The sequence below is a fragment of the Buteo buteo genome, chromosome 1 (assembly GCF_964188355.1).
Source record: "Buteo buteo chromosome 1, bButBut1.hap1.1, whole genome shotgun sequence".
Classification (NCBI taxonomy): domain Eukaryota; kingdom Metazoa; phylum Chordata; class Aves; order Accipitriformes; family Accipitridae; genus Buteo; species Buteo buteo.
The window spans coordinates 50,943,786-50,968,316 of NC_134171.1; the positions used below are offsets into that span (position 1 = coordinate 50,943,786).

The 24,531-nt window shown below is 42.4% G+C and overlaps 1 protein-coding gene across 7 annotated transcripts in view; it reads left to right on the plus strand.

Annotated features, from left to right (window-relative positions):
• The window catches only part of LOC142032143 (putative E3 ubiquitin-protein ligase HERC3), a 50,117-nt gene that overhangs the window by 14,428 nt on the left and 11,158 nt on the right, over window positions 1-24,531 (plus strand). For 4 of the 7 annotated variants that reach the window (XM_075030376.1, XM_075030403.1, XM_075030384.1 and 1 more), the window contains exons 3-20: window positions 4,079-4,238; window positions 5,695-5,771; window positions 6,364-6,585; window positions 8,991-9,082; window positions 10,098-10,228; window positions 10,838-10,998; window positions 11,524-11,600; window positions 12,378-12,502; window positions 13,053-13,112; window positions 15,486-15,597; window positions 16,315-16,504; window positions 18,226-18,389; window positions 18,919-19,032; window positions 20,399-20,422; window positions 20,510-20,599; window positions 22,388-22,558; window positions 23,201-23,344; window positions 24,334-24,500. In XM_075030376.1, the coding sequence (XP_074886477.1) occupies window positions 4,079-4,238; window positions 5,695-5,771; window positions 6,364-6,585; window positions 8,991-9,082; window positions 10,098-10,228; window positions 10,838-10,998; window positions 11,524-11,600; window positions 12,378-12,502; window positions 13,053-13,112; window positions 15,486-15,597; window positions 16,315-16,504; window positions 18,226-18,389; window positions 18,919-19,032; window positions 20,399-20,422; window positions 20,510-20,599; window positions 22,388-22,558; window positions 23,201-23,344; window positions 24,334-24,500 (2,281 nt within the window). Of the gene's footprint in view, window positions 1-4,078; window positions 4,239-5,694; window positions 5,772-6,363; window positions 6,586-8,198; window positions 8,257-8,990; window positions 9,083-10,097; window positions 10,229-10,837; window positions 10,999-11,523; window positions 11,601-12,377; window positions 12,503-13,052; window positions 13,113-15,485; window positions 15,598-16,314; window positions 16,505-18,225; window positions 18,390-18,918; window positions 19,033-19,403; window positions 19,553-20,398; window positions 20,423-20,509; window positions 20,600-22,387; window positions 22,559-23,200; window positions 23,345-24,333; window positions 24,501-24,531 lie in introns of those variants that run through there. The other 3 variants (XR_012650758.1, XM_075030412.1, XR_012650766.1) reach the window with 3 other exon arrangements.

Below are 24,531 nucleotides of genomic sequence, written 5' to 3' on the forward strand. Positions count from 1 at the left end.
CTTTTGTCTAGGGGACGCAGCCTCTCTGAGCACTTGTCTGAGGAGCCGTAGGCAGACTGGCATGGGCACAGCCAGCTGGAGAAGGCTCTCGGAAAGGACTGGGCAGGCAGGGAAGGCTTCAGTCTGACAAACATCAGCTGGCAGCGGGAAGAATCCACCTTCAGACCATGGAGGTAAACAAGTAAGGGCAGCTCTTTCAAAGAGGGAAGGCACCAAGACTTGTGAAAGAAACACAGGAAAAATGTATGTTCAGTAAACCCAGGAGAGAGAGAGCCTGTTTTCCTCTTCAGGTTACTGCAGGGAGCTGTAAAGGTGGTCGCTCGGCCAGGCTTGCTGGCCACTGGCAGCACAGAAGCTGTGGCTGGGCCGTGACTGCTGAGCAACCCCTAAGGTCCACCATGCATGCTCTGGCAAATGCCATGGCTCCAGGACACCAACTCCAGCGTGGGCAAGATGTGCTAGACCTTGGGGTGACGTGCTGAGGGTGGATGTCAGAGGTGGAAGGAGGAATCGGGGAGATGGGTGCGTAGATACTAGATTTGATGTGCTGGTACTACACAGTGCAAAGCCATATTTCTTCTGCCTGAGAAATCACAAGCAAAGCCACAGCAATCTTGAGAGCTGTGACAAAGGTCGATGGCAGCTCTGCCCTTCAAGACAAGGGACATTAAAATGGTCCCTCATGTCCTCCGTAAAATAGGCTGTACCGATTCTAAAAAAACAGTATCTTGCTTCCCCGGGCTGACTCTTGTTTTCACCCCTCAAAGTGAAATCAAGAGAGAAGTCTGGTAGTTGTGTTCTTAGGAGACAGCACTTCAGAGTTACATCTGACAACACATTACAGCTGTTTCAGGCTTGGACTATAAATTTCTTTACTGACAAGAAACCAGATTTCTACTGTTTTAGGCTCTCCTAAAGAGCCTTATCTCTCCTCAGTTTAGGATCTCCTAATCCTGCAGTCTCAGAGAGTATTGGTAGAAGTCAGTTCTCATGATCCAGACCACGCAAATTTTAAAACAGCCCACAATAAATATCTGGCATATTCAGAGCCCTCAGCCAACCAATTCAACACAACACATGCATATTTAAGATATGTAAGGGAAAGCACTTCCTTCGATTTTATTTCTCATTTGACCATATACATACTGTTCCTGAATGAAGTAATTTTAAAATCTAGCCTTCTAATTCTAAAACCTAAAATCATCCTGAAGCTCAAATTGCACCAATTCAGCTGAGATGTACACACCATAACGCAAGTCCATGTTGCTGGATGTTGCTGCAGTCACTAGTGAAGGCATAACAACCTCAAATAGGTTGGTCAGATCCTGTGAGCGATCAAAGGAGGGAAAGGGATGGGTACAAATGAACATACCCAACTCTGCAAGGGGTGGCCAGTTTAATAATCTGACTCTTTTTACAAATAACATTTACAATAGGTGCTGAAACATGAACTGTGTCCTAATCCTTCCTTTATTATTTTTCCAGTTTAAAGTCAGCTGCTGCAGGCTGGCACCGAAGGCCTGACTCTGCAAGGGCCTCACTGTCCCCCAGATGGCTCCATCCCTCCCCACAGATCCCTCAGCACACTTGTTTCCCGGCACGTCCTCCCAGGCTTTGGCAGGACTGATGCCTACAAGCATGGCTGCCATGCCTCTACTACATCTTTTACAGCATGTGGCTCTGCTTTGGGATTGTAGAGAAAATGTGATGAATGCAAAGCAGGACTGTCCCAGACCACAGCACTTGGGAAGTGTTGCAATAGCTGCGTGCTGAGCCTCAGCTCCATGCCCAAACAGGGGGACAAAACTGTCTCAGATCCTCTCTGAACAGCCTGCTTAGTGGAACCTCCTGGAGTCACTGCTGTTTAAGTTCTTTTTTTTACTTGTTTCTCTCCTCCTGCAAAGAGGAGGAAGGCAGGGGGAACTAACCATTCTCCTGCCACTGTCATCCCACCTGTGAGCGACTCTCAACCTTACCTATTCCATGCAGCAGCCATACCTCCTTGTCTGCAACTTGCTCACTTCCACAGCTGCCTCCAACAAACATAAGCCCTGCCACCTCTCTTCCTCCTCCTGAGCAACCAAGGACTCCTGGCTGACTTCTCACCCACCAGTAAGAGGCTAAAAGAGGAATATCTATACAGACTGTCCTTGCAACCATGTCGTGCATCTGAATTCTCAGCTGTTACAGGGTTTATGATTAACAGGCACGCTGCAGTGAGCACCAAGGTCTCTCTCTGATTACTGTAACCCTGTGCTGAAGTTCAGGACAAGTGGATTTATGTTTGAAAAGAAAGGCCACTGAGTTCAGAGAAATCCAGGTGATCTGGATCATGTAGTATTTTTTTGTTTTGGTGTTTTTTTTTCCTGCTTTTTGAAAGAGATTGAACATAGTGATGATATTTCTAGTCCTGCAGCTGTGAGCAGGTAGATTCCACAATGCACACAGAAGCAATGCTACCCTGCATGTTTGCATCCAGACAGGAAATTTTGTAAAAAAGCATGGTTTTGTCTGCTGTGTGTTACCGGAGGAAAGGTTCGAGGCAAATTTGGTACCAGATGTTTTCCTGTAACACCTTTGAGACACTGATTACCAAACCTGTCTGTGTCTTTGCATAGGGTTGGCTGTGGGACTGGGTGAAATCAGTCCTGCTGGAAAGAGCTGCAGGGCAAAGGGCGTTATTAGATGGCAGGGCTAAATGATGGCTGGACGGCAGGTAGACCCAGTCTCAAGCCCTCCTAGATGTTTGTGTGCTTATTACTTGTAAACTGCACCTCCATTGCCATTAATTATTTCAAGTGAAAGGAAGCTCGTGTTCAGGTAGCATTTTCCTCTGTTAGAATACTACTTACTTAAATAATTGTCACCTTTCTCTTCCATAGCATCCATTAGGGATTCTTCTCCTCATTTTCCGACTCCCAGCCTTAGAAGGCAAGCCCTCCTAGGGGTGCCTTCCTTTTAAATTAATTAAAGACATTTAGATTGATCGGTATGCAGGTTTTGGTGCTAAGTATGTTAATGATTTTTGGATGTCCTTGATGTGGGATATCATTTTCACAGAATTACATGTAACTACCCTTCCCTCCCATGTCACATGCAAGTGGGACTTAAATAAAACTGATCACTGCCTTGTAGCTTACAGGGTGCAATCTTTCTTCATCCACCTGAAACATTTGTATTTATTCAGGGAAGAAAAAAGAAAACCAACTTTGCTTCTGTCTGGCTTGTGGTGAGTTTTTCCATCAGATGTGTGTGGCATTTCCAATGTTTTATTGTAAAACAAGACTTTTTCATGTCCATTTGTAAAAACTCTGCGTAATGAATAAGATTTGGTTTTTGATGTTGTAAGAGTACTTGTCAAACCTACTTCAGTTGCCTAACATGATGTAATGATGAAAAGTCACTTGTGGGTGATCTTCCAGAGGACTGAGTGATTTTTTTTTTTTCTCTCTTTTATCCCTCCGTAAGGCCTTCTTACTTTGCTTCCTTTTTATGGGACTTTTTTATGAGTGTCTGACAGTGGCAGTAATAGGTTGATAGGTTCAAACCTGTTCCAGGCTTAGCACAGGGGATGTCATACCACATACGCTTTCATGCATCAAGCAATAAAGCAAGGGGCTGATGGGTTGATTAGCTTTGTGGATGATTCGTCTTCATTGGGCATGAGAGCTGTGGAAGGTCAAATGGGTTTTACAGGTTCTGCCAACTTCTGGGTCCTGCTGATCCCCACATCAAAACTGAGTGAGAAAACCTCAAGTCTGGGAAGTCTGGTTGTTCCTAAATAACCTGATAGGTTTCCCTGTATCTGAGAGGCTGTCTGTGTGTAGACCATCATTGTGCTTGGGGGCATGTACCTGCCTTTCTCCTATGATTTGCAGATCAGGCTTTCAGAAGAGCTCAGCAGCTACATGGTTGCAGTAAAACCTGGTGCTTTCCTCTTGTAGGAAGTGTTTTCAAACTAGACTGGGGATCAGTGCACCCATCCGAATGGCTTTGCATACAGATTTGCCCAGACCTGATGTCTGCATGTCACTATGAGATGAATCCTGTGACCGGAGAGGCTTTCTGTTTTCCTCAGAGCAAATTGGAGCCCTGGCCGGGCAGCACATCGTGCATGTGGCCTGCGGAGAGTCTCACAGTGTGGCGCTCAGTGACCAGGGCCAGCTCTTCTCCTGGGGTGCCGGCAGTGATGGGCAGTTGGGCCTCACCACTATAGAAGACGCAGTGACAGTACCAAGGTAAATTTTTAACAGGTTCAGGTTTTCTTAAGGCACCTTCTTGGAGGTGATGCATCAAGGGTTGCTCCCCTTCCAGGCTGGAGTTGGTGGGAGTGTTGCTTTCTCTTGGAGGGGCAGTAATCAAGCACTTCTCATGTAAGGATGTAAGGGTGATTCCTCCTCCATTTCCATACTGTACTGGTGCTCCCTGAGCCCCCCTGGGACTCAGACAAGTCCTCAGGAGGTTTGGGCAGGATGGGCCTTCTGCCCATGGGTGCTTGGGGCATGGAAAAGAGAATAGGAGCGTGCTCGACTTCCTCAATGAAAAATGCCACTGTGTTTTGTACGGAGCAAGGAGGTGCACGAGGGAGGACCCAAAACCAGAAATGCTGTGTGTGATACCTGTCTCTATTCCAGTTCCTAGGAAGTCCTCTGAGATAGAAGATACATTTCAAGAACAAGGAAAAAATACATGGCTGCGTGAACTGGCACTTCAGCTCTGAAACTGTTTTGCAGTGTTGCCCGTTAGCAGCAAAGCTACTAAACCGGCCTACTACAATTCTGAATAGTGAATGTTGCTCAGAAACTTTAGGGTAGTGGTCAGTTTTCTTAACTTACTTATTTAATGCAGCTTACCCATGTCAGAGCACTAATAGGGTTAAGTGCAAGGACATGTAGATGGTGGCAGTGGGAGAGGCCAGTGGCAGACACCAAGAGTCCTCCATCCAAAGCAGTTCAGAGATGATAGGTCTCAGCTTATTACCATAATAAAGATAACTGGTCCCTTTGTACTTCATGTTGTTTCATGCTACAATAATAACAGATGTAGTCTGTCTCTTATTTGACCTGCCACTGCAGATCCAGTGCAGAGCAAAAGTTTGGTACGTCTGTGTAGGGTGGCTGTCATTGTTGAAACAATATTTAAAGGAAGAGTTTCAGTCACAAAACATTAAAGTTTGAGCTGAAGGGCTCTGTAGGAAGACAGTCCTTAACTTGCAGGTGGCTCCGATATAAGAGGACAGGCTCACATGTCAATGTGATAGCGCCATTTAAAAATAACATTTTTGTGAAATAACTTGAACCTTTGACATGCTATTCTCTGTACAAAGCACTGAAGAGGTTTTGGTGCTGTAACTCATAGGAACTGCTAGGCCTCTGACAGCATGAAAAATGTCGATGCTTGAAAAAGAATATTGAGAGAGACACCAAGAACCAACTATTTTCACCATTTCCAGGTGGCTGGATTCAGCATTATAGCAGGAAACGTAGTTGGAGTTAGTAGTCAAGTGTTGAAAGGTCTCCACAGATTTGCATGTTATGTATGGATCTGTATCACCTTTAAGACTCCGTTCCTCAGTCTCAAAACCATAGGTTACATGTATATGTGGAACGAATATCTGAATGGAAATCATCATTTCGACCTAAGGTGATACTGCATTTGTGGACATTTATTCTAAAACAGTGTCATCTTCTTCAGGTTGATAAAGAAATTGAACCAACAGACAATACTGCAGGTCTCCTGTGGAAATTGGCATTGCCTGGCTTTGGCAGCAGGTACTGTAACTTCCATTATTTATTACCAAGATTTGTGCTGTTATTTTGCACAGTGTCCAAGATTGCATATTTCTGCATAATAAACCTAGGATGTCCCTGTCCCGACTGCTTTCAGGACAAATGGGAAGCTATGAAATGGATCAGGTACCATGAATATTGAAGAAGAGCTTTGCCAATAGTGTCAAGAAGGAAAATGTTACACACAGGCCACCCACTGTCTCACTGGTGAATGATGGCAGGAACACTTAAAAGCTTTCCATCTTGATGTAGAAAAACGTGTGTGATTAATTTCTTTGTGTTGAAATTATCCTTGGCTATTAGTTGTCTGTATGCAACACGTGGACCATTCTTCGTTACGCTGTTTAAGTTACAGCAGTCTGATGTTGTATTTTGCACTTAGTTTCATGTCTGTTTATTTTCCTGGTGACTTCAGACCGGGACTTTATTTTAGCAAAGAATATCTTCCTTGATTTTTCCATCATAAGGCTTTGGTGAGAGCAAAGCCCTCAGCACCCATTCTTGTTCATTTTGACAAACTTGCTTTTCTGTTGACCAGCTTTTACTCACTGTTCTCTTTCTTTCCTTGTTTCAGATGGCCAGTTCTTCACATGGGGGCAGAACAGTTATGGTCAGCTGGGCTTGGGCAAAGAATGTCCCTCCCAAGCCAGTCCACAACGTGTCAAGTCTCTTGATGGGATCCCTTTGGCTCAGGTTGCTGCAGGTGGAGCCCACAGTTTTGCCCTCTCTCTCTCAGGAGCTGTGTTTGGCTGGGGAAAGAACAGCTCAGGACAGCTGGGACTAAGTGATGAACGAGGTATTAAATTTATGCTCCTAGATGAAAGAAGGATGGACTTTTTTGGCCTAGTGTCTCTTTTTGCATTGACAGTATGTTTTTACTGAGCGGATATGTAACCCTCAGCAACTCCTCTTGGGAGGAGAGGGCAGAGGAACAGTCTCTGATGGACTCTACAGGCTTTTCATACTTAGTAGGAACAGAAACACTTTTTTTCCCCTTGTGGTTGTTAGTGGAAGTGTGGAAGGTCAAAAGAAAAGATCTTTCAAATGTGTCAGCATGCAGGCATTGAAGGAAGTGCTCATATTCTTTCTTCCTCTTCTCAAAAATGCTTTGTCCATGTGTCCATATGTGCCCATGGTGTGGAGCAAAGGCTGTCCCTGCAGAACAGCAGGCTGACCTCATCCCCTTGTTTGCCAGCAAACTTTTGACTGGTGAGCATCTGTATGCTACAGAATGATGGCAGCAGAGAATATCTCAGTATTGTAAAATGTTGTCTACTTTGTTGTACAATTTTCCAGACACACAGGGCCAATGGTAGTTTTTTTCAGGTGGCCGTGTTCAGTGAAGCCTAGCCATCAACAGACTTGAAGATAGGTTTATAAATGAGGCTGAAGAGTGGATATGACATTACCACTAGTCTGAAAAGCCCAGATCTCCTCTGCTTGTTGTTAACACATTCTTAACTTTTTGCAAAAGCAAATGAAAGATTTTCATTGGACCTTCAAATCAACCACTTCATCATTTTCTGCATAGTTCCTGAGTATCTCTAAGTATCTAGGCAAGTTACTGAGTGTGGATGTGATACCTAGCATGCACGGATAATTTATTTTGCATGGGTGAGTACATGAGATGTATGTATTTGTAAACGTTATGTTGCATAATGTCGTAGCATATAAACACTGTATTTTGCAAGAGAAAAGTGTTACCTCACCTTTTGTGTATCTATAATAGAATGATGCACTTTGACAACCCAGCCTACCAACTGAAACGTATTTAAATCAATTACTCAAAACCAGCCTGTGGTTTAGCAAAGGAGGCTCATATGTTGTATGCGTCATTTCATCTTGCTTTACCCTTTTAGAAATATGAAACACAATCATAAGACTTGTAACATATCTTTTGTTCTCTCAAAAATACTCCAGGTCTATTTTCTTGTACTGTATGCAAGCTAGAGCTGATCTAGTATAATAGCAGCCATGTTCTTTCCATGTAGACTGGCAGATAAATGCTTCTAATTTCAACAAAGCTACAGTTTATATATGAGAGGCTTGCTTTGACATGGGGCTAATCTTAAATGAACATGTAAGGAGCATCTGCTTGTGGGGCTGTGTTGGGCAGGGATCATACTCTTCTTAGCCCTTAATGCATGACACTGTAGTAAATACATGATATTTATGGTAAGTGAGTCATGGGAAGACTGTGTGAATTATACTTGGTGAACATGAACAGCAAAGTCTACAAACATGAGTATTCTGCAGCACTGTTATTTAAACAGTTATGCTGTAGAGATAAGAAGTGTAATTCCTGTTAAAATAAAGATCAGAGTGCTAAAATACAGAACAAAGTAAATGAAAAATCTGCTCTCATTTCTAATTCCATGAAAATGTGACCATTTTCCTTTCACTACCCAGAAAAAAGCACCTGTCAAATCCTTGGGTGAGAGTCTTAAAAAATGGACAACTTCTATAGGTAGGAACCTGATTTTTTGTTGGTATGAAGTAAGCAGCTGCTCCCCTTAATATCTAACTGGTTTGGGGTGCCTACTGCTCCTTGAAATGCTTAGGTTTTATTTTATTTTTACATCAGTAAAACATGTAACTTTGCTTAGTGTATTCATCCTCGGGAGACCCACTTTTAATGATTAGAACGTCAGAGTGAAGGAGAAAAGCATCATTTAACAGTTGGCAGTGATTAGCCTTTGCAAATAGGAGGATCTTCTTAAAGAATGACAACAGAAGGAAGGCTAGGCATTTAAATACACGTTGGGATTCAGTTTGTCATGTGTGTTGTGCTAGTGTCTCCCATGTGTTAGGATTGTTCTGTATGGAAAAGGTCTAAGCAAGGTTTTGGAAACAAATGTTTGCAGTCATCAGTGAGGAGTCTGGAATAGAGCATGAAGCTGAAGGTGGGCTAGACTGCACTCACCATACCTCCCAAACTGCAAGTGCATGTTGAGTTTATACAAGATTCTCAATACTTGTATTCTTGCTCTGGACAATTTTTTTTGAGCCAGGACAAATCTTTTAACAATTGGAGGGGGAAAGCAGCAGTGAAGTACTCAAGGACTTGTTTTTTTTCCCCACAGTTGTTAAAGCTTCCATTGTACACATAGACCACATCTGAAATCAGACTGCCAGTGGCTTTCTCAGACATATAAGTTTGTGTTTATGAAACAGCTCCTTTATTTTCTGTCTTCAATGCAGACCGAGAATCCCCTTGTCATGTGAAGCTGTTGCGGTCTCAGAAGGTTGTTTACATCAGCTGTGGAGAGGAACACACAGCAGTTCTGACAAAGGTAAAGATGCTAACCTGGGAACCCTGCCTGCTGTCTCGCCTGCCTGATGGTTTCACAGGAGTTTCCTGGGTAATGGTAGAAAAGAACAGATTGACTTACCATATTCCATCCAACTCCAGTAAAAGAAACCAAATGGAAAGTATAGTCTTAATATAATTTATTCTGAGATTCATTGCTGGCATGATCCATTGGTGTTTTTGAAGATGAAGATGTTAGTAATCCATGACAATAAATAGTAAAACTCAGGTGAATCGCTCAAAGAAATTAGCTTTGAACAAAAAAATTAACAAACATACATCCAAAGGGGGGAAAATAGCGTTTTGTTGGAAGATAAAGAGAGTGATATTGTGCATCAGAATAAAATGCAAGTCAAAATGAATGGGTGTTTAAATGAAACATTAGCAGTCACTCACAGCATTTACAAGAGGTTTTCAATTCCAAACCTGCTGTTTCCAAGGGGTGTATAGTTTAGTGGACAGAGGACAGGGCTAGGATTTGAAAGATCACTGCTCAGTTCTTGCCTCTGCCACTTCCTAGGTGTTGCATCCTTGTTTGGTGCCACAGTGTTTTCCACTATAAAATGAATTAAACAGCTGGCTTTGGGGTTCCTGTGGGAAAAACACCATTGTAGAAGATTAGTTCTGTAGAAGCTCTTTTTCAAAGAAAAAGGTCACAATCTTTTTGATCAGCAGCTGACAGATACGAGTGTAAACTATTGTGGAAATGGGTGCTATTCAGCCACGTTTAAACCTGCTGGGATTTCGGACTCATCTGGTGATGGTGGGAGGAAGCTTGTCTAATACAGACATACCTAAAGTTAATTCTGTTAGTCTGATGGGTGGCAAGGTAGCTATTTGGAAGCTGCATTAGCAGAACCCTGGTTTCTTTTCTGAATCCTTTGGAAATCCCCAGCCATCTCTGCCTAAGCTTGGGCTTGTGCTGAAACTGGAGTCAGAAAGATACTGCTGGGTTATGGGTCCCTAAATGGAGAATATGCTGTTTGATTTGCTAACAGAGTGGAGGGGTGTTCACGTTCGGTGCAGGTTCCTGTGGGCAACTGGGACATGACTCCATGAATGATGAAGTGAACCCCCGAAGAGTTCTTGAGCTAATGGGCAGTGAAGTATCCCAGATTGCATGCGGCAGGTGAGTCCTGTGTGCAGTCAGAAATTTTCTTTGGTGGAGGCTAATGCTGACACCGAGTCTTGTAAACAGGGGGAATAGTCTTGCTTCTGCATCCTACATGTCAAAACTAAGCTAATTTAAATTTTACTTCGCATGACTATTTTAAGGCTCTCTAAAGGAGGTTGTTTTTTAATTGGGATTGTTCCTTGTGCTATAACCTGGTAAAAGTTACATTTCCATCTTAATAATTCAGCAAGACTTCGGAGCAGCAGCCCCTTTGGTCACAAGTTTCCAGCCTCTTTCATGAAAAGAGAGTTAGTAACGTTGGTGCTGTGTTGTTGCCTTTTGGTATGTACAGGCTTAGCAAATGACTAAGCTAATTCTGTCTGTAAGCCTGATACCAGCCCAAAGCTGGCACAAGCTGCTCTTTGTCACTTCCACCTAAAGAGCTCAATCCCATAAACTGGTGCCATCAGGTGGCAAAACCTGAGCACTGGCGCTCGTGTAAGGATGCTGCTTTGCACCAGCTTCTGGCTTAGGGGAACCGAGAATAAGTTTTAGGCTGCGTTTGTTTGTTTTTTCTTTGAATTGTTAAACAAGGCCTGAACTTTGTACACGTCTCTGTTACAGACATCACACTTTAGCCTTTGTGCCTTCTTCAGGAATGATCTATGCATTTGGCTGTGGAACAAGAGGCCAGCTGGGAACGGGGCACACTTGCAATGTTAAGTGTCCCTCTCCTGTCAAGGGTCACTGGGCAGCTCACAATGGGCAACTCTCAGGGAAACCTGGTACGTACTATGCATGATTTGGAGTCGCAAATGGACATAAATAATTTCATTTCACCCATGGCTGTCTAAAGACATCTTGACTTTGTTCTGCGAAAGTTCTTGAAATGGCAAAAGAAACCCATCCTCCTGTCCCAAATGCACTGTGGAAATTACTGGGTCACCTTTTGCTCTCTCTGTTAATGTGTGCCCTCTCCTTTTCTCTTTTTATGGCAGAGCTCAACACTTGGCGATCTTGAGCCTTCATGAAGCTGTACTAATACTGATTTCCAAGGGCTTTGGTTTCACTTTAAAACCCCCATTACAGTTTAAAAATTACAAGTTTTCCCTCCTGCCAGGCCCTGTATATCTCTCAAGGAAGTGCTGCAGTGCTTGAGTTCCAACGGATTTCAGCCTGGCCTTCAAGGGATCCAGGTGCTCCTTGTAGTGTAAAGCCTGAGAAACTGGCAATGCAAATGTGGGGGAAAATGCATGGTAGGAACTTGCATTCATCAATCTCTAACACAACCATGTCTTTTTCTTCAACAGATGCCTGTAAATATCATATTGTTAAACATATCTTCTCTGGAGGAGACCAAACATTTGTGCTTTGCTCCAAATATGAGGTAAAACAAATGAAATATCTTCTCAAGGCTGCTCCCCTGTCCCAGCCTTCACAATGCATCTTTTGGTTTTGGTAATATCTCCTGAAAATGAAGTGTTGCTTTGGAGTCAGTTCTGCCTTCCAGACCTTACCAACAATGACAGTTGTTACAGGGATTTACAACTTTTTAGGAGTGGCTGAAAGTTGCCTTCCTTGAGAGGCACGTCAACGAGCCATTGCGAAGACACTGATTTCAGTTTGATCAGCAGGGAGAGGAGTCCAATCTCCTTTGCAGATTGGAAGCGAGGGGCTGCTTTCCTCCCGAGACACGGGGGTCCAAGTAGTTAGAGTGTAGGGCCATGGACAACATATGCTCGGGTTTTGTCAAGACGTGCTGGATGGAGGGCTGAATACTGAATTGTTTTTTCTGCTTCTGTCTTCCTATTTCTTTCAAGAATTGCTTGACATACACTTCTGAGGCGTGGAAATAAGTCTAGAATAAATGTATTAAGCCTGTAGTTATATATGGCAATATTTATGAGGGCTTTGATACATTTAAGGAAACAGTATTTTGTTTTTTTCTTTTCCTCTTTTAAAAATGTATTTGACGATGATTTGGTTTTTTCCGTACTTTTCCATGCCTGTCCTTTTGAACTTCTTAGTAATGCCACAGCTTCCTAACCAAACCTGTTCAGAGACCGCACTAAGAAAGCTATCAGTTATATATAGAAAACAGATATGGATAAGAAGGAATTGTTTTACAAGCCTTGTCTTTGTTGAAATCTGTATCTTCTCACAGAATTCCTTGCCTGCTGATGATTTCCGGACCATAAATGAAACACGTTACACCTGTTTAATAAATGATGAAACTATAGATGTCTGGAGGCAAAAGCTTTTAGAAAAGAACAGTTCTAATTCTGTCAAGTAGGTATTGTGGCACTGGACAAGCCTTTTGTTGAAAGTTTTATTTAAATAATTCTATTGGCTTCCGTGCCATGCTTTCACTTGAAATTTAGCAGCCTTTTCAAGTGTGGTTCTTGGTCATTTCCAAGGGGAGGACAGCTGCCAGTCACAAGGCTGCCAGGTTAGAGCTTCTGAGCAAAACCAGAGGAATTTGAGGCTGCCTCAGAACATTGCAAATGGAGGGTGGGAAATGCATTTTAAAGTTGTCCTTCATTGTGTGCTTAGAGTTCTTGAAAAGCAGCAAGAACTTGTGAACAGACTGATTAAATTCCTTCCCCTGTGTGCCTGCCATGAGAATGGCAGAATAGGTGGAAAGGAGGCACTGCTAACATCCCTCCTTTCAAAGAGGGATGTTACATGATCCTGAATGAACCGCTTACCCTCTATGCCTCTAAGGGGTGATCCTGACATTGTTCCCCATAGAAGGAAGGGAAGAGAGCTGAAGAGATTTGCTGGGACATCTCTTCATAACCTCTATCTCTATTTTCTTTTGTCTTCCTGCTGCAAACAGTAATGTTGTTCAGATACTGTCCTCAGCTGCTTGCTGGAATGGAAGCTTCCTGGAGAAGAAGTAAGTGGCAAACTTACAGAAGTGTGGCTTTCCCTTGAGGCAGACTGGAATCCCTTTACTTCACTCACTGCTGCAGTGGGATTTGATTTTTCTGATCAGACAGGAGACGGGGGCAGAGAGTGTCCACTAAAGAGGTGGGTGGTCAGAGCTGGGTAAGGAAGGCAAATGGTCTAAGAAAGTGCATGGTGAGTGTACTGTAAGCAGCACAGATTCCTTGGAGTTGTCACAACTGTTATTTTTCCCTATGAAATGAATATCAACATCTTTAAAAGAGAAGGACAGGAATACAACATTAAGGGAAATGAGTGATGCTAGGTATCTGAATAGTCTTTTACCCAGCTGAGCTAGCTGGTGGAGGCTGCTATGTGTGGAGGTATGCTTCAACAGAGGCTGCTCGTGAAAAATGCATCTGGGGCAGCATGGAAGCACTTTCCTTTTAGGTGACATCAGTTGGTTGTGGAAGGTTTTGTGCTCCTGCTTATAAAAGCAGGAATTTCAAATGGGTGTAACCAACCATAGGTGGTGACAAGGATGCAATATGCATAGCTGAGTCAAAGGCTGTGGGTTGGGAAGGATTGTGTTGGCTGTGTCTGTAAATGTTGGGGAGGTAACAGCATAAGATGAAGAGGAGGAGAAATTTTTTATGGTGATGTGATGAGTAAATGACCTGTAACTAGGTGAAGAAAAACTTAGTTACTCTGAGTAATCTTTGAGTAATATTTTCCAAGAGTAACTCGAAAATAATTTACTCATTATTCTTGCATTTTTCTGCTTGTCCAATGGTTTCTTCTCTAGAGTTGTGACAAGGCAGCATGTTACTGCATCAGGAGAGTTGTGTCATGTTGGTTTAAAACACTTGTTGAGTTGTTGAGTCACTGTAAATAGTCCCACGTCTCCTTTGAGTGTGGAAATGAGTGGAGTTTATGACTTCATCACCCCAATGCAGTTCTCCTTCCACTTTAGTAATGTCCTGGCTAGTGCAGGACTTAACTTTTACAGAAAATCTTTGACCAAATGAATGATAAAATTGGAAGCCACCATACACTGAAGTGAGGCTGTGTTTAACCATGTACCTTTATATGTGAAGCCTTATGTCACGGTGATAGAAATACCCTAGTATATCCATCCAGTGTCCTAATGCCATATAGGCCTGTTTGCAATACAGCATTGTGGTACACAGGGTTAGATGGAAAAGCAGCTTTTCCATGGCTGTGTGACTGGGCACGCTTCAATACTACTTCTGCACATGACAGCCTGAAGTGCTCTGTACTACAGCGTGACTCTGAGGAGCTATTTCCAGGCTGGTGCCTGTGCTGTTATGGAAATAGCCATTCTACTACAGGAGGCTATGTTTAGCTTCTCGTGTTGTTGTAGTCACACCAGCAAACTGAGAAATGAATCCCATCTTCAGTAGCTACCTTTTCCTTCAGAGTGTCTAATACAGCACAGTCTCAGATGAGTAGTGACAAACTTGGGAAATCCTTGAGGTCAGTGGAGTTATACCAATGACCATGACCTTTTTTTACTAGCAAGTGCAAGGTTTTATGTGCAGCTTTACTGCGGACAATACAATGGTGCTGAGAGCCTCTGCTACAGATGCGGATCATGCTCTAGACGCTGGACTAGGTAACTTACCTGCTGGACTGGACATTCAGTGTTGCTAGGTCTGTCAAACTGTTGTCTTCCACAGGCTTGCCTTCCATTATCCCTCTTACACAGGTAGCCTGAGTAAATTACAGCCGTTCAAGCACAGCAGAAAGGACAGCACATGTTCGTTACAACTAAAGACTTTGTGAAGACTGTTCTCAGCTGTGCTGTGTTTTGGCTGTGGTTGTTGTTTAGTTTTAGAAAATTGGAGACTGGAATTGCCAAAAAGCTACTCTGAATATCTTCCCTTATTTTCTTTCGAAAATCCTCATCTGATGTCACCTTGTATAGCAGTCAATGTCTTCTTATGCATCAGCCTTTCCTTTCTTACTGGGTGTGATTAAACAGTTTTGCTATAAGAGTAGTGTATGTGGAGACAATGCAGAGGATCCTGATACATATGATAGATACATATTTTATAGTTTTTTAAGCAGTCTGGCCTGTCTAGACAGGCTCTTAAGTCAGTAAAGGAGTCCTGGGGAATCAAAGACTTCGATAAAGTGTTTCTCTGCAAGAATCCCAACCCTCACCAAGGCCCAGAGAAGTTCAGAAGGGACAGTTGGCCATCTTGTCTTTAGCAAGAAGATTCCAACTTCTGCTTTGTTTCTAGTCTGACTAATTCCCTAGAGGACATTTCCCCATTGCTTGCTCTCAGGCCATGCCAATACACAGGTAATGGTGTCTCTTCCTTAAACTCATGCCTGTTTGTCTGCGATTTTTTTAAAGAATCGATGAACATTTTAAAACGAGTCCAAAGATCCCAGGGATTGATCTGAACTCCACCAGAGTGCTGTTTGAGAAGCTGATGAACTCTCAGCACTCCATTCTCCTAGAGCAGGTATTGCACTTCTGGGGTTTTGGGTATTCAGAGGGGAAATAAAGGCTTTGTCCCTCTGTAATATGCAGGTAATAGCAGCTTTTTGGGGGAAGGGTTGTATTGCAGATCTGCAGGCCAGATCCTTCATGGTATCAATGGATACTTCTCCATTGACCTGGGCTGATTTTCACCTTCTCAGAATGTGTCTCTAAGACTTGTTTTTAAAAAAGTTCTATCTCATGGCATTTAATATTTGAAATGGCTTCTGAAATTAGTTCTGTGTATGTTATACTTGTAAATAATAACTACTTATTGCCTGTCAGGAGTTGACTACTTTATGGTTGTATAATTTATTCTAACTCAGAGGATTTCTTTCATGAGTGCAGAGCTGTGGGATAAAATCGTGTATGTTCCCCATGCCATTTTTTAGCTATAATTTTTATAGCTTTTTTTTTTTTTTACTCTGGATTTGACTTTTAAAACAGGGGTGTAACATTAATGAGAGGGGTTAACTAACCTTTAGCCAGCCCTGGAAAAACCTATCCAAACGTTTATGCATTTTGGAAGAATCGGAGTTTAGTCCTGTCCTATGGGGTGTTTTTAAGAGATCATCAGCAAAAGCTGTTAAGTCCACCCATTCTGAGTGTGCTCTATTTCATCAGTTCTTACGCATCATCTGCGTTGTAGGTGCTGTATCACCCAGGATAAGTTGTCTTCTTTTGTCTTGTTTTTCTCTAGATACTGAAGAGCTTTGAAAGTTTTTTGATTCCTCAGCTGTCCAGCTCACCTCCAGATGTCGAGGCAATGAGGATCTATCTGATTCTCCCTGAATTCCCACCCTTCCAAGACTCCAAGTATTATATCACGTTAACGCTTCCTCTCGCAATGGCTATTCTGCGCCTAGATACCAACCCCAGCAAAGTTCTTGGTAAGAGGCTGGCATTTAAGATGCATATTACTCTCAGTATCCAGCTGGGACACAAAGTGTTAACTTCAGGTTTTTCAGTCATTTTTTTGTGTTGGTTTAATTTTTCTATTCTGTTACAATGGCTGCAATGATAATTGGGTATTATTTATGATATAGTGTTGTTATGAAGCAGTTGCCTCTAAAAAGCATCTGGGAACCAAAAGGACTCAAGGAATCCTCCCCCCAAAACCTATGTTCCCATGTAAAAGAATTATAAACATAAAATTTGAATTTTAAACATAAACTATGAAGAAATGAAGAATGTGCCATGCAGGTAAGATATGGGAAGTTAGTTACAATAATATAAACCATAAATTTTATGGTGGTGTGGATAATAAATGAGAAAGAAAATTCAGGTTAAGAATTGTTTTAATTTAGAAGTAAAATATCATTTCAAAGAATGTTTACTAGGGAGGTTAATTTAATTTACCTTATCTAGTTTAACTATGTTCATAGACTCAGTTCCAGATAAATTTGCATGCTTCTGTGTGAACATAGATTTTGTATATCATGAAGATTAAATGATCTTATTATCTTAAAATATTGTCCACATTAGAACATTCGTTCTGTATAAGGTAAATAAAAGAATGTACTAAATATAGTATGAAGTTACTTTTTCCTGTATAAGGTGCAGAAAAACCTGTTGGCTGGTCCGTGACCAAGCTGAACACCCCAGCTCTTCTCCCAGTTCTGAATCTTCTCATTTCTGCTGATACTATTTCCTATGAGCTCCTTTTAAGCTAGGCAGAACATATGCTGCTTAATGATTGTTGCTCATGTTTGCTGAGCTGTTACTTTTCTTGTTTTCTTTGTTTCTTAAGGTTGTCTTATACTAAATCTCATATTATCATCTAAAATGCTATGTAACACATTCAGACCTCCAGTGAAATTTATTTTGAGGTTTAGTGATTTATTTATTTTATTCAAAGAGGCTTGGAACCAAGTTTCCTCGTCTACTCAGAGTAGTCCACTGTGATTGTTAGCATACAGAAATGTAAAGGATTCTCATACTTTTGCCTGCCAGAATCTATTGTTGTGCTGACACTTGAGAGGATAAATTGGTGTTTGTTTCTAACAGCTGATGTGATGTTTTCCCAGGCTCCACCTCCTACTTTGCAGGTGAATTGGTTCTAGCAAAGAAGCTAATAGTCAGGGTCCCTTCAGAGGAGAGGTAAGGGTTACCCTTCCTTGGCAAGAAAGAAATCAGCCTTTCTAAAGAGGGGGAGCTCAGACCTTTAGTGCAGACATGCCAGGAGACACGCTTTGACACCTGCTAGAAAAGTATGTGGTACTACGGAGAATTGCCCAGGCAACTGCTTTCTTATCACTCATGAGAGACAATGGTTTGCCCACAAGATCACAGTGTCTTGAATACAAGATACTTGAAACAGTGTCTTGAATTGAAGGTTGTAAATCCTTGAATTCAGGCTCTCCCACTGATTAGGGATTAGGGCTGGGTAATGACTGGGGTGGTTGTATGAGAGTGGAAAGGGAAGAGATTTGTAATTTCTGGTATGGAGCTGACTCTTCGCACTTCCCTGTTGTTACGCTTAGGACAGGTATAGGGAAGTTTTTTTAAACAATCTTTAGGCGTGTTGCCATATTTTCAGCTGTAGCCCCTTATGTAGGGGTTACTCTGGCCTTTAATTCAGGATTTATATTGATGTTCCCCTGCTTTCCAGATAACTGGTGGTCTCAAGTGTGCCCTAGATATTTCCTCAGGCTAGTGGACCTCTATAAAGGCGCAGTGGTTTACCTCCTCAGTGGAAGAAAGACACTGTTGATCCCAGTCCTGTTCAGTAGCTACATTACAGCTGCTCTCAGACTTCTGGAGAAACTCCACAAGGTAAGAAGAAGGCCTCGGTGTGTGTTGGCTCAAGATGATTCGGTCTTGTCTGCCCTTTGCCACTTGGCAGGGGCAGAGTGGTCATGGCCCTGGCTTGTAAGCAGTGTCATTGTCCACCAAGACACCACATGGGGAAGATGTTAGTGGTTTTCCTGAATTCAAGGTACTTGAAGATTGTTCAGTCCTGTCTCAAACATTAGGAAAAAATTACTCTAAAGAATGCTGCTGCTGAGCCACCGGACTGCGTGCGCTGTGGCATCACAAATACCTGTCCCTTGTTTTCTGCTCCCACTGTGTTGGTGCTGGATAGTCTGAGTGAGGAGGAGAGGGAGCTAAAATAAGTCAGAAAGAGGTTTATCTTGATTCTTCTTGGTTCATATTAATATATAAGGGACCATGTGTTTTTGCAAGACTTTCTGGGTCCTGTTGTTGCAAGCTGCTCTAATTGATTTTATGAAAGCAAACTTGTGCGTTCTAAGAAAAATGCTGAATATACCCATATCTAAAACCCATCTGTTTTCTTCTCTAGGTAAATCAGAAGGTTAAACACGTAGAATATGATAAGTTTTATATCCCTGAGATTTCCAGCTTGGTGGACATTCAGGAGGATTATCTCATGTGGTTCTTACATCAGGCTGGAATGGTAAGAGGTTTTGTGTATAGTCATGAAATAGCTGTCCATGTTTGTCTCTCTGGTTGTAGATCTCTATTTTTAATATCCTTAATGAGTGTGTAATGTATTCAGTATAGGAGCATCTATATGTTAAGTCTGTCAGATTTGGGTACTTGCTGGCTTGACAAAGTTGACTTAAAATAAGGCTGTCAGAAGAGCTTGAGCTAACAATATTTAACTAACACTTGCAACAATCTATGTGATTATTCATGTGAATTTCATTCAATCCTTGCACGAGGGGATTAATTCAGTGACTGGATCCTTTTAATGTAATCAAGACCTCAGGGGCCAAATTCTGTATTCTAAAATTATAATTTTTACCCTTTACTTCTGCTGTTTAGGCAGGTATTGTGAATAATGTAGCCAGTGATCTTAAAATGTTGCTCTGTAAGAGGAGGCAGTGTGGCGTTCTGGCTAGGGGACTGAACCAAGACTCAAGAGATGTGGGTTCTATTCCTGGCTCTTCCAGTAACCTGCTGGGTGATCTTGGGTAAGACCCTTCACCTCTTTTATGCCTCACTTTCCCATCTGTAAGAAAGGAGATAACTAAACTGAGGGCTGGAATATGCTGTGTAGGAACCCAGTGACATTATGTAATTACAGCAAGGAAAGGAATCCTAAGTGTGAGAAAACACAAAAAAATATCCACCAATGGATGCTGCAAGAGTAAAACCTGACTGTAGCAAGAATTTTTGTGTGTGTTTTCATGGACTTTCTAAATGTTGTGTGTGCCGTGTCCCCCATCCCCTGCTTTCCATCATTTAAATAGTGCTGCTCTGTGCTTACTTTTAGTGAGCAGAACAATAAAATACTGACTCAAATTTATGTAACAGTGATAGTTAAAAATGTGCAGAACAATAAAATACTGACTCAAATTTATGTAACAGTGATAGTTAAAAATAGTTAAAAATGTATCAATATGGCTGACGAAAGGAATAATTTGCATTGCAAGAGTGGTCTTATATTGTCATGTTGTGGCCTTATGGTCTCTCCTGTTGTTTTGTATGGTCTCTGCCTTGTGGGTAGTTTTCTTGTTTTTCTTCATAAGAGAAAGTTTCACCTGTGGCAGGCTAACACAGGCTTCTGTGCCAGTTAGTCCTCTTAGCAATGTTTGATGTTCAAGTTTTGAATTAGACTTGTGCATTTTCAAATGAGCACACTTGAGAAGGAAGTTCCCATGTGTGGTTTTTTTTTTTTTTTTGAGGGGAAAAAACTGGGTTGTCCCAGATGAGAAAAATTTTCTTTGGATCACCTTTGAACTATTCTGTCCAAAAAAATACAAGACACAAAATCAAAAGAGTAAAAGGTTTTCATATTTTTTGTTTTTCCTTCACAGAAAGTAAGACCATCTATCATGCAGGTAAGAAAATTGGTTTTCATGACTTTTACTTAAAAGAAGTGCTATGGAAGCTGTAGATAGGAACCAATTTGCCTGCCTTTCTTGCAGGATGCTGTGACACTCTGTTCTTATCCTTTCATCTTTGATGCTCAGGCTAAGACCAAGATGTTACAGACAGATGCAGAACTACAGATGCAGGTAATCCTTCTCTCTCCCAATTTTCCTGTCCCATTTCTTTTTCTCTGCCTTTTGCATTGGTGCTTGCAAAGAGAGGTGTTCACTGGGAGTTAGCGTGTGCAGCACTTTATTGTTTCCATGATACGGGAGAGCAGAGTAGCTAGAGAACCTCTTTGCCCTGGATATTGCAGAGGCTGTGCTTGGCATCTTTCACTTCAAAATGTTTGGTAACATCAGAACTGCCAGATGCGCATGTGGTGGAAATCTAAACTGTGTAGGGAAGGTCAGGAAGGAATACTTATGTATTTATGATAGTCCAAGGATAAGAAGTAAGATGAGGCCTCAGTTAGAGGAGCTATAAGGCTGGAAAAGTAGACAAGCTTTCAAGTAAGTGGGCACCTTTTTTCACGTTTCTGCCTGGTGCAGGAGGAGTGGTTGTCAGAAGTGAGGGTTGAAGACCAACTCCTGACGCTGTTCGTGGTTGCAAACAGCAGCTGTTGTCAGCAGCTCACCCACCCATTTGCAGTGAGGGGCACAGACCCGAGGCTCTCCAGGAGCATGTTCACAGCAGGTGTTCAGCTCCAGCACCCTTACCCTGTAGGTGGCAGCCAAGCCAGCTCACAGCCAGGCTGTGACAAGGACAGCTGGCCTCTGTGCCAATGTAAACCTCCCAGAGCCATGCATTGCTCATGCAGGTGGCTCCTGAGAGAGGCAAAGCATTGGGCACTGATCCCTTGTCCAGTGCAGCTGGGGTCTGGGACTAGTCCCATCCTCTGTGAAATGAGTTTGCTGAGGTCGTTGGTTGTCAGGTTCCTTCAAGGGTGGAAAACTGTCATCACAGTTACTCATGGCCATGGTGCTGGTGCCATCTAATATCCATCTCTTAGCTTTTCTGTGGCTCCTTGAACACATAGCCTTGCAGCAAGGCAGAGGAGGCTCAGCCTACACTCAGAAGCTGGAGTCACCTTCTCCTGCTTTCATTTTGTCACCCTCTTGAGTACACTTTTAGCTGCCCAGTTTGTGAGCAGTGCACTGCTGGGAGGAGGGTATCTACCTTATCTTGGCAGGGACAGCAGGCTGGTAAAGGTTTTGTTGCCCTAAGAGATAGGATCTTTATGAAGACAACCACTCAGAGGCCAAAGAAACCAGTACTTCTGTGAGTGCTGGAATGGAGGAAGCCTGGTTCCCAGTGGATTTCTGTCTCAGGTTTAAATGACTTTTAAACTGAATTTACAAATGTGAATTTGCCATTTACTGTGGACAGTGCATGAGAATGAATATACTACATGCTGTCAAAGCTTTGAGTGGACTTTGTGCCTTACCCAACTCCAGAAAATCCACGTAGATGAGAGTTTTGAATTGTATGCAATGGATTCGCTGGTGCCTTGCCAGGTGCAGTTGTCAACTGGCTCCTCGCTTGGTATGTTTGTAACACTGCTCTCCCTTGTGGACGCTCTGACTCTTACCAGGGTGTGTCCACACTGAGTTTCTTGACTCAGTAAGAGCATGAATAAGGCCTCTTTTCCCCACCCACCTGCCTAATGTAAAAAAAAAAATAATGCAGGAATTTGAGCTCTCTGTTGCTCAAATTTGGTGAGTGGATATGGGTGTGGGAAGTCCGGGGCGACAGGTGGGCATACAGGCACACACAGTTGTACAGAGGGAGCATGTAATCCTTGTACCCTGTGGAAACCAAACAAAAAGATTAAGGAAGAAAGGAACACCAGACATATAGTTGTTAACTGTTTTCCTTCCATAGGAAGAAAAGAGCTGAGCAGTGGCTGTTTTTCACCCCTCTTTTATTTACAGGTTGCAATAAATGGTGCAAATTTGCAGAATGTCTTCATGCTTCTCACCCTGGAGCCTCTGCTGGCCAGAAGCCCTTTCCTGGTACTTCATGTTCGCAGGAGTAACTTAGTTGGTGATGCTTTAAGGGAGTTGAGCATCCATTCAGACATTGATTTGAAAAAGCCTCTTAAGGTAAGTTTTCCCCACACCTTTAGCACCCTCTCATCCAGCTGACATTTCTGCAGCCTTTCAGCCATTCACATTACTGCTTTACCAGCGTACAGTGGCTTCTCCATAGGTATAGCACACAGGGACTCTTGGTCTAATCAATGCTAGGGTTGACTCTTTCTCCTCTCCAACTCCTGGAGTGTTCTGGCAGTGGATAGTTTACAAGAAGGCAACCAGGGGATTTACTCTCTTTTCCTGGTGTGTCTACTGTATAAGGGGCAGGGGAGGAAACATTTCTATGATATTATGCAGCCTCTGTTTTGCTCTTCTGCAAGAACAGGCCATTTACAATAGGACATGTTTTATCTCTGAGAGGTTGCTACAAAATTCGGCAGCTGCTGTCATGTTGCTGCTTTGGTCGTTGGGAGGACAGGTGGTTATTTATGATTTGCATAAGGAGTTAAACATTTTCAAAATACCAGATTTGCCTGTTGATATCCCCTGTTACCTTTCCCTCCTTGCAAGCAGAGCACTGAAACAGGCTTATGGGTTGTAGTGAGTTTGGGTATGTTAGACAAATTGCTTTGCGTGGCTCCCAATTAGAAAGATGTCTGATTCACTCAGTCTCACCTCTGCATCCTTGTTACTGACCTGCTTTTTCTACAGGTCATCTTTGATGGTGAGGAAGCTGTTGATGCTGGAGGAGTGACAAAGGAATTTTTCCTCCTGTTGTTAAAAGAACTCCTCAACCCCATCTATGGCATGTTCACTTACTACCCAGAGTCAAACCTGCTGTGGTTTTCAGACACGGTAAGCCCTTGCCCTCTATACATACAGATTGAAATAATATGCTGCATTTGACAAGCAGGTTAGTGGCAAATTATGGGAAAGAAATGATCTTCCTCTCATTTTCCACCCACGATACAATGTGACCTCTATTTTCAGTCAGTGTAAATTAGTATAGGTCTATTAACTTTAGTAGAATGGTGATGATTGTGCCTGTTAAGGAGTTGGCTCTTTCTGCTTATTCTTATCCCATCCTAGGTAGCCAGATGGGAAATGATGTTGTCAGTCTTCCCTTAAGGTGTAGCTGCCTTGATGGGGTTCTTTTTAATTTATTAATTACATTTTACAAGGAAGGAAATTACATGGTACTTTTGGTAACTTGTAAACAGTATTACAGAGCAATTACTCCTCATGTTAATGCTATAAAAACAAGTCTTTTGACACTAAGAATAATGACAGTGTAAGCACTGAAAATGAGTCATGTATTTACAACATTTAACAAATATAGGCAGCCAGTCTGTGACTGACATACCAGTGTGAGTGTAAATATGCGAAGGAATGAAGGCCAGTATACCAACACCTATGTTGGTATATTTGCTTGGGTGGCACTGTGGTTATGCATATGCTTTTAATAGAAAATCAGATGAGTGATAGGGAGAGAATTGTTAACACATTTTCTTGCAGTATATAGACAGCAAACATCAAGCTTTGTTAATGTCTAAATGCAGAGGTATGTAAAAAGGAAATAAAAGGCGGATAAGGTGGAAAGCAGCTGTTGCTGTTTCCACAGTTAATCATGGCTAACAAAAGTAATAGGGCTTGCTTTCTGAATCTTCATTTCTGTGCCACACTCCAGCAAGGAATTCACATCCAAACTGGGACCTGATGGGACCTCTCTGATTTTGTCCCAGTCGGAAAAGCAGGAGCTGGCTTACAGTGCATGGGGGAAGGGGTATTGTGCATTGCACCAGTGACAGTGTGTCTCATTAGGATTTTGCTGTGTGGTTTTGCAGTGTTTTGTAGAACACAACTGGTTTCACTTGATTGGCATCATATGCGGTCTTGCAATATACAACTTCACAGTAGTAGACCTTCACTTTCCCTTGGCTCTGTACAAAAAACTCTTGAACGTGAAACCCTGCCTAGAGGATTTGAAGGAGCTATCCCCTACAGAAGGAAGGTATGAAAACCAAAATTTGCAGCCTTTCTGG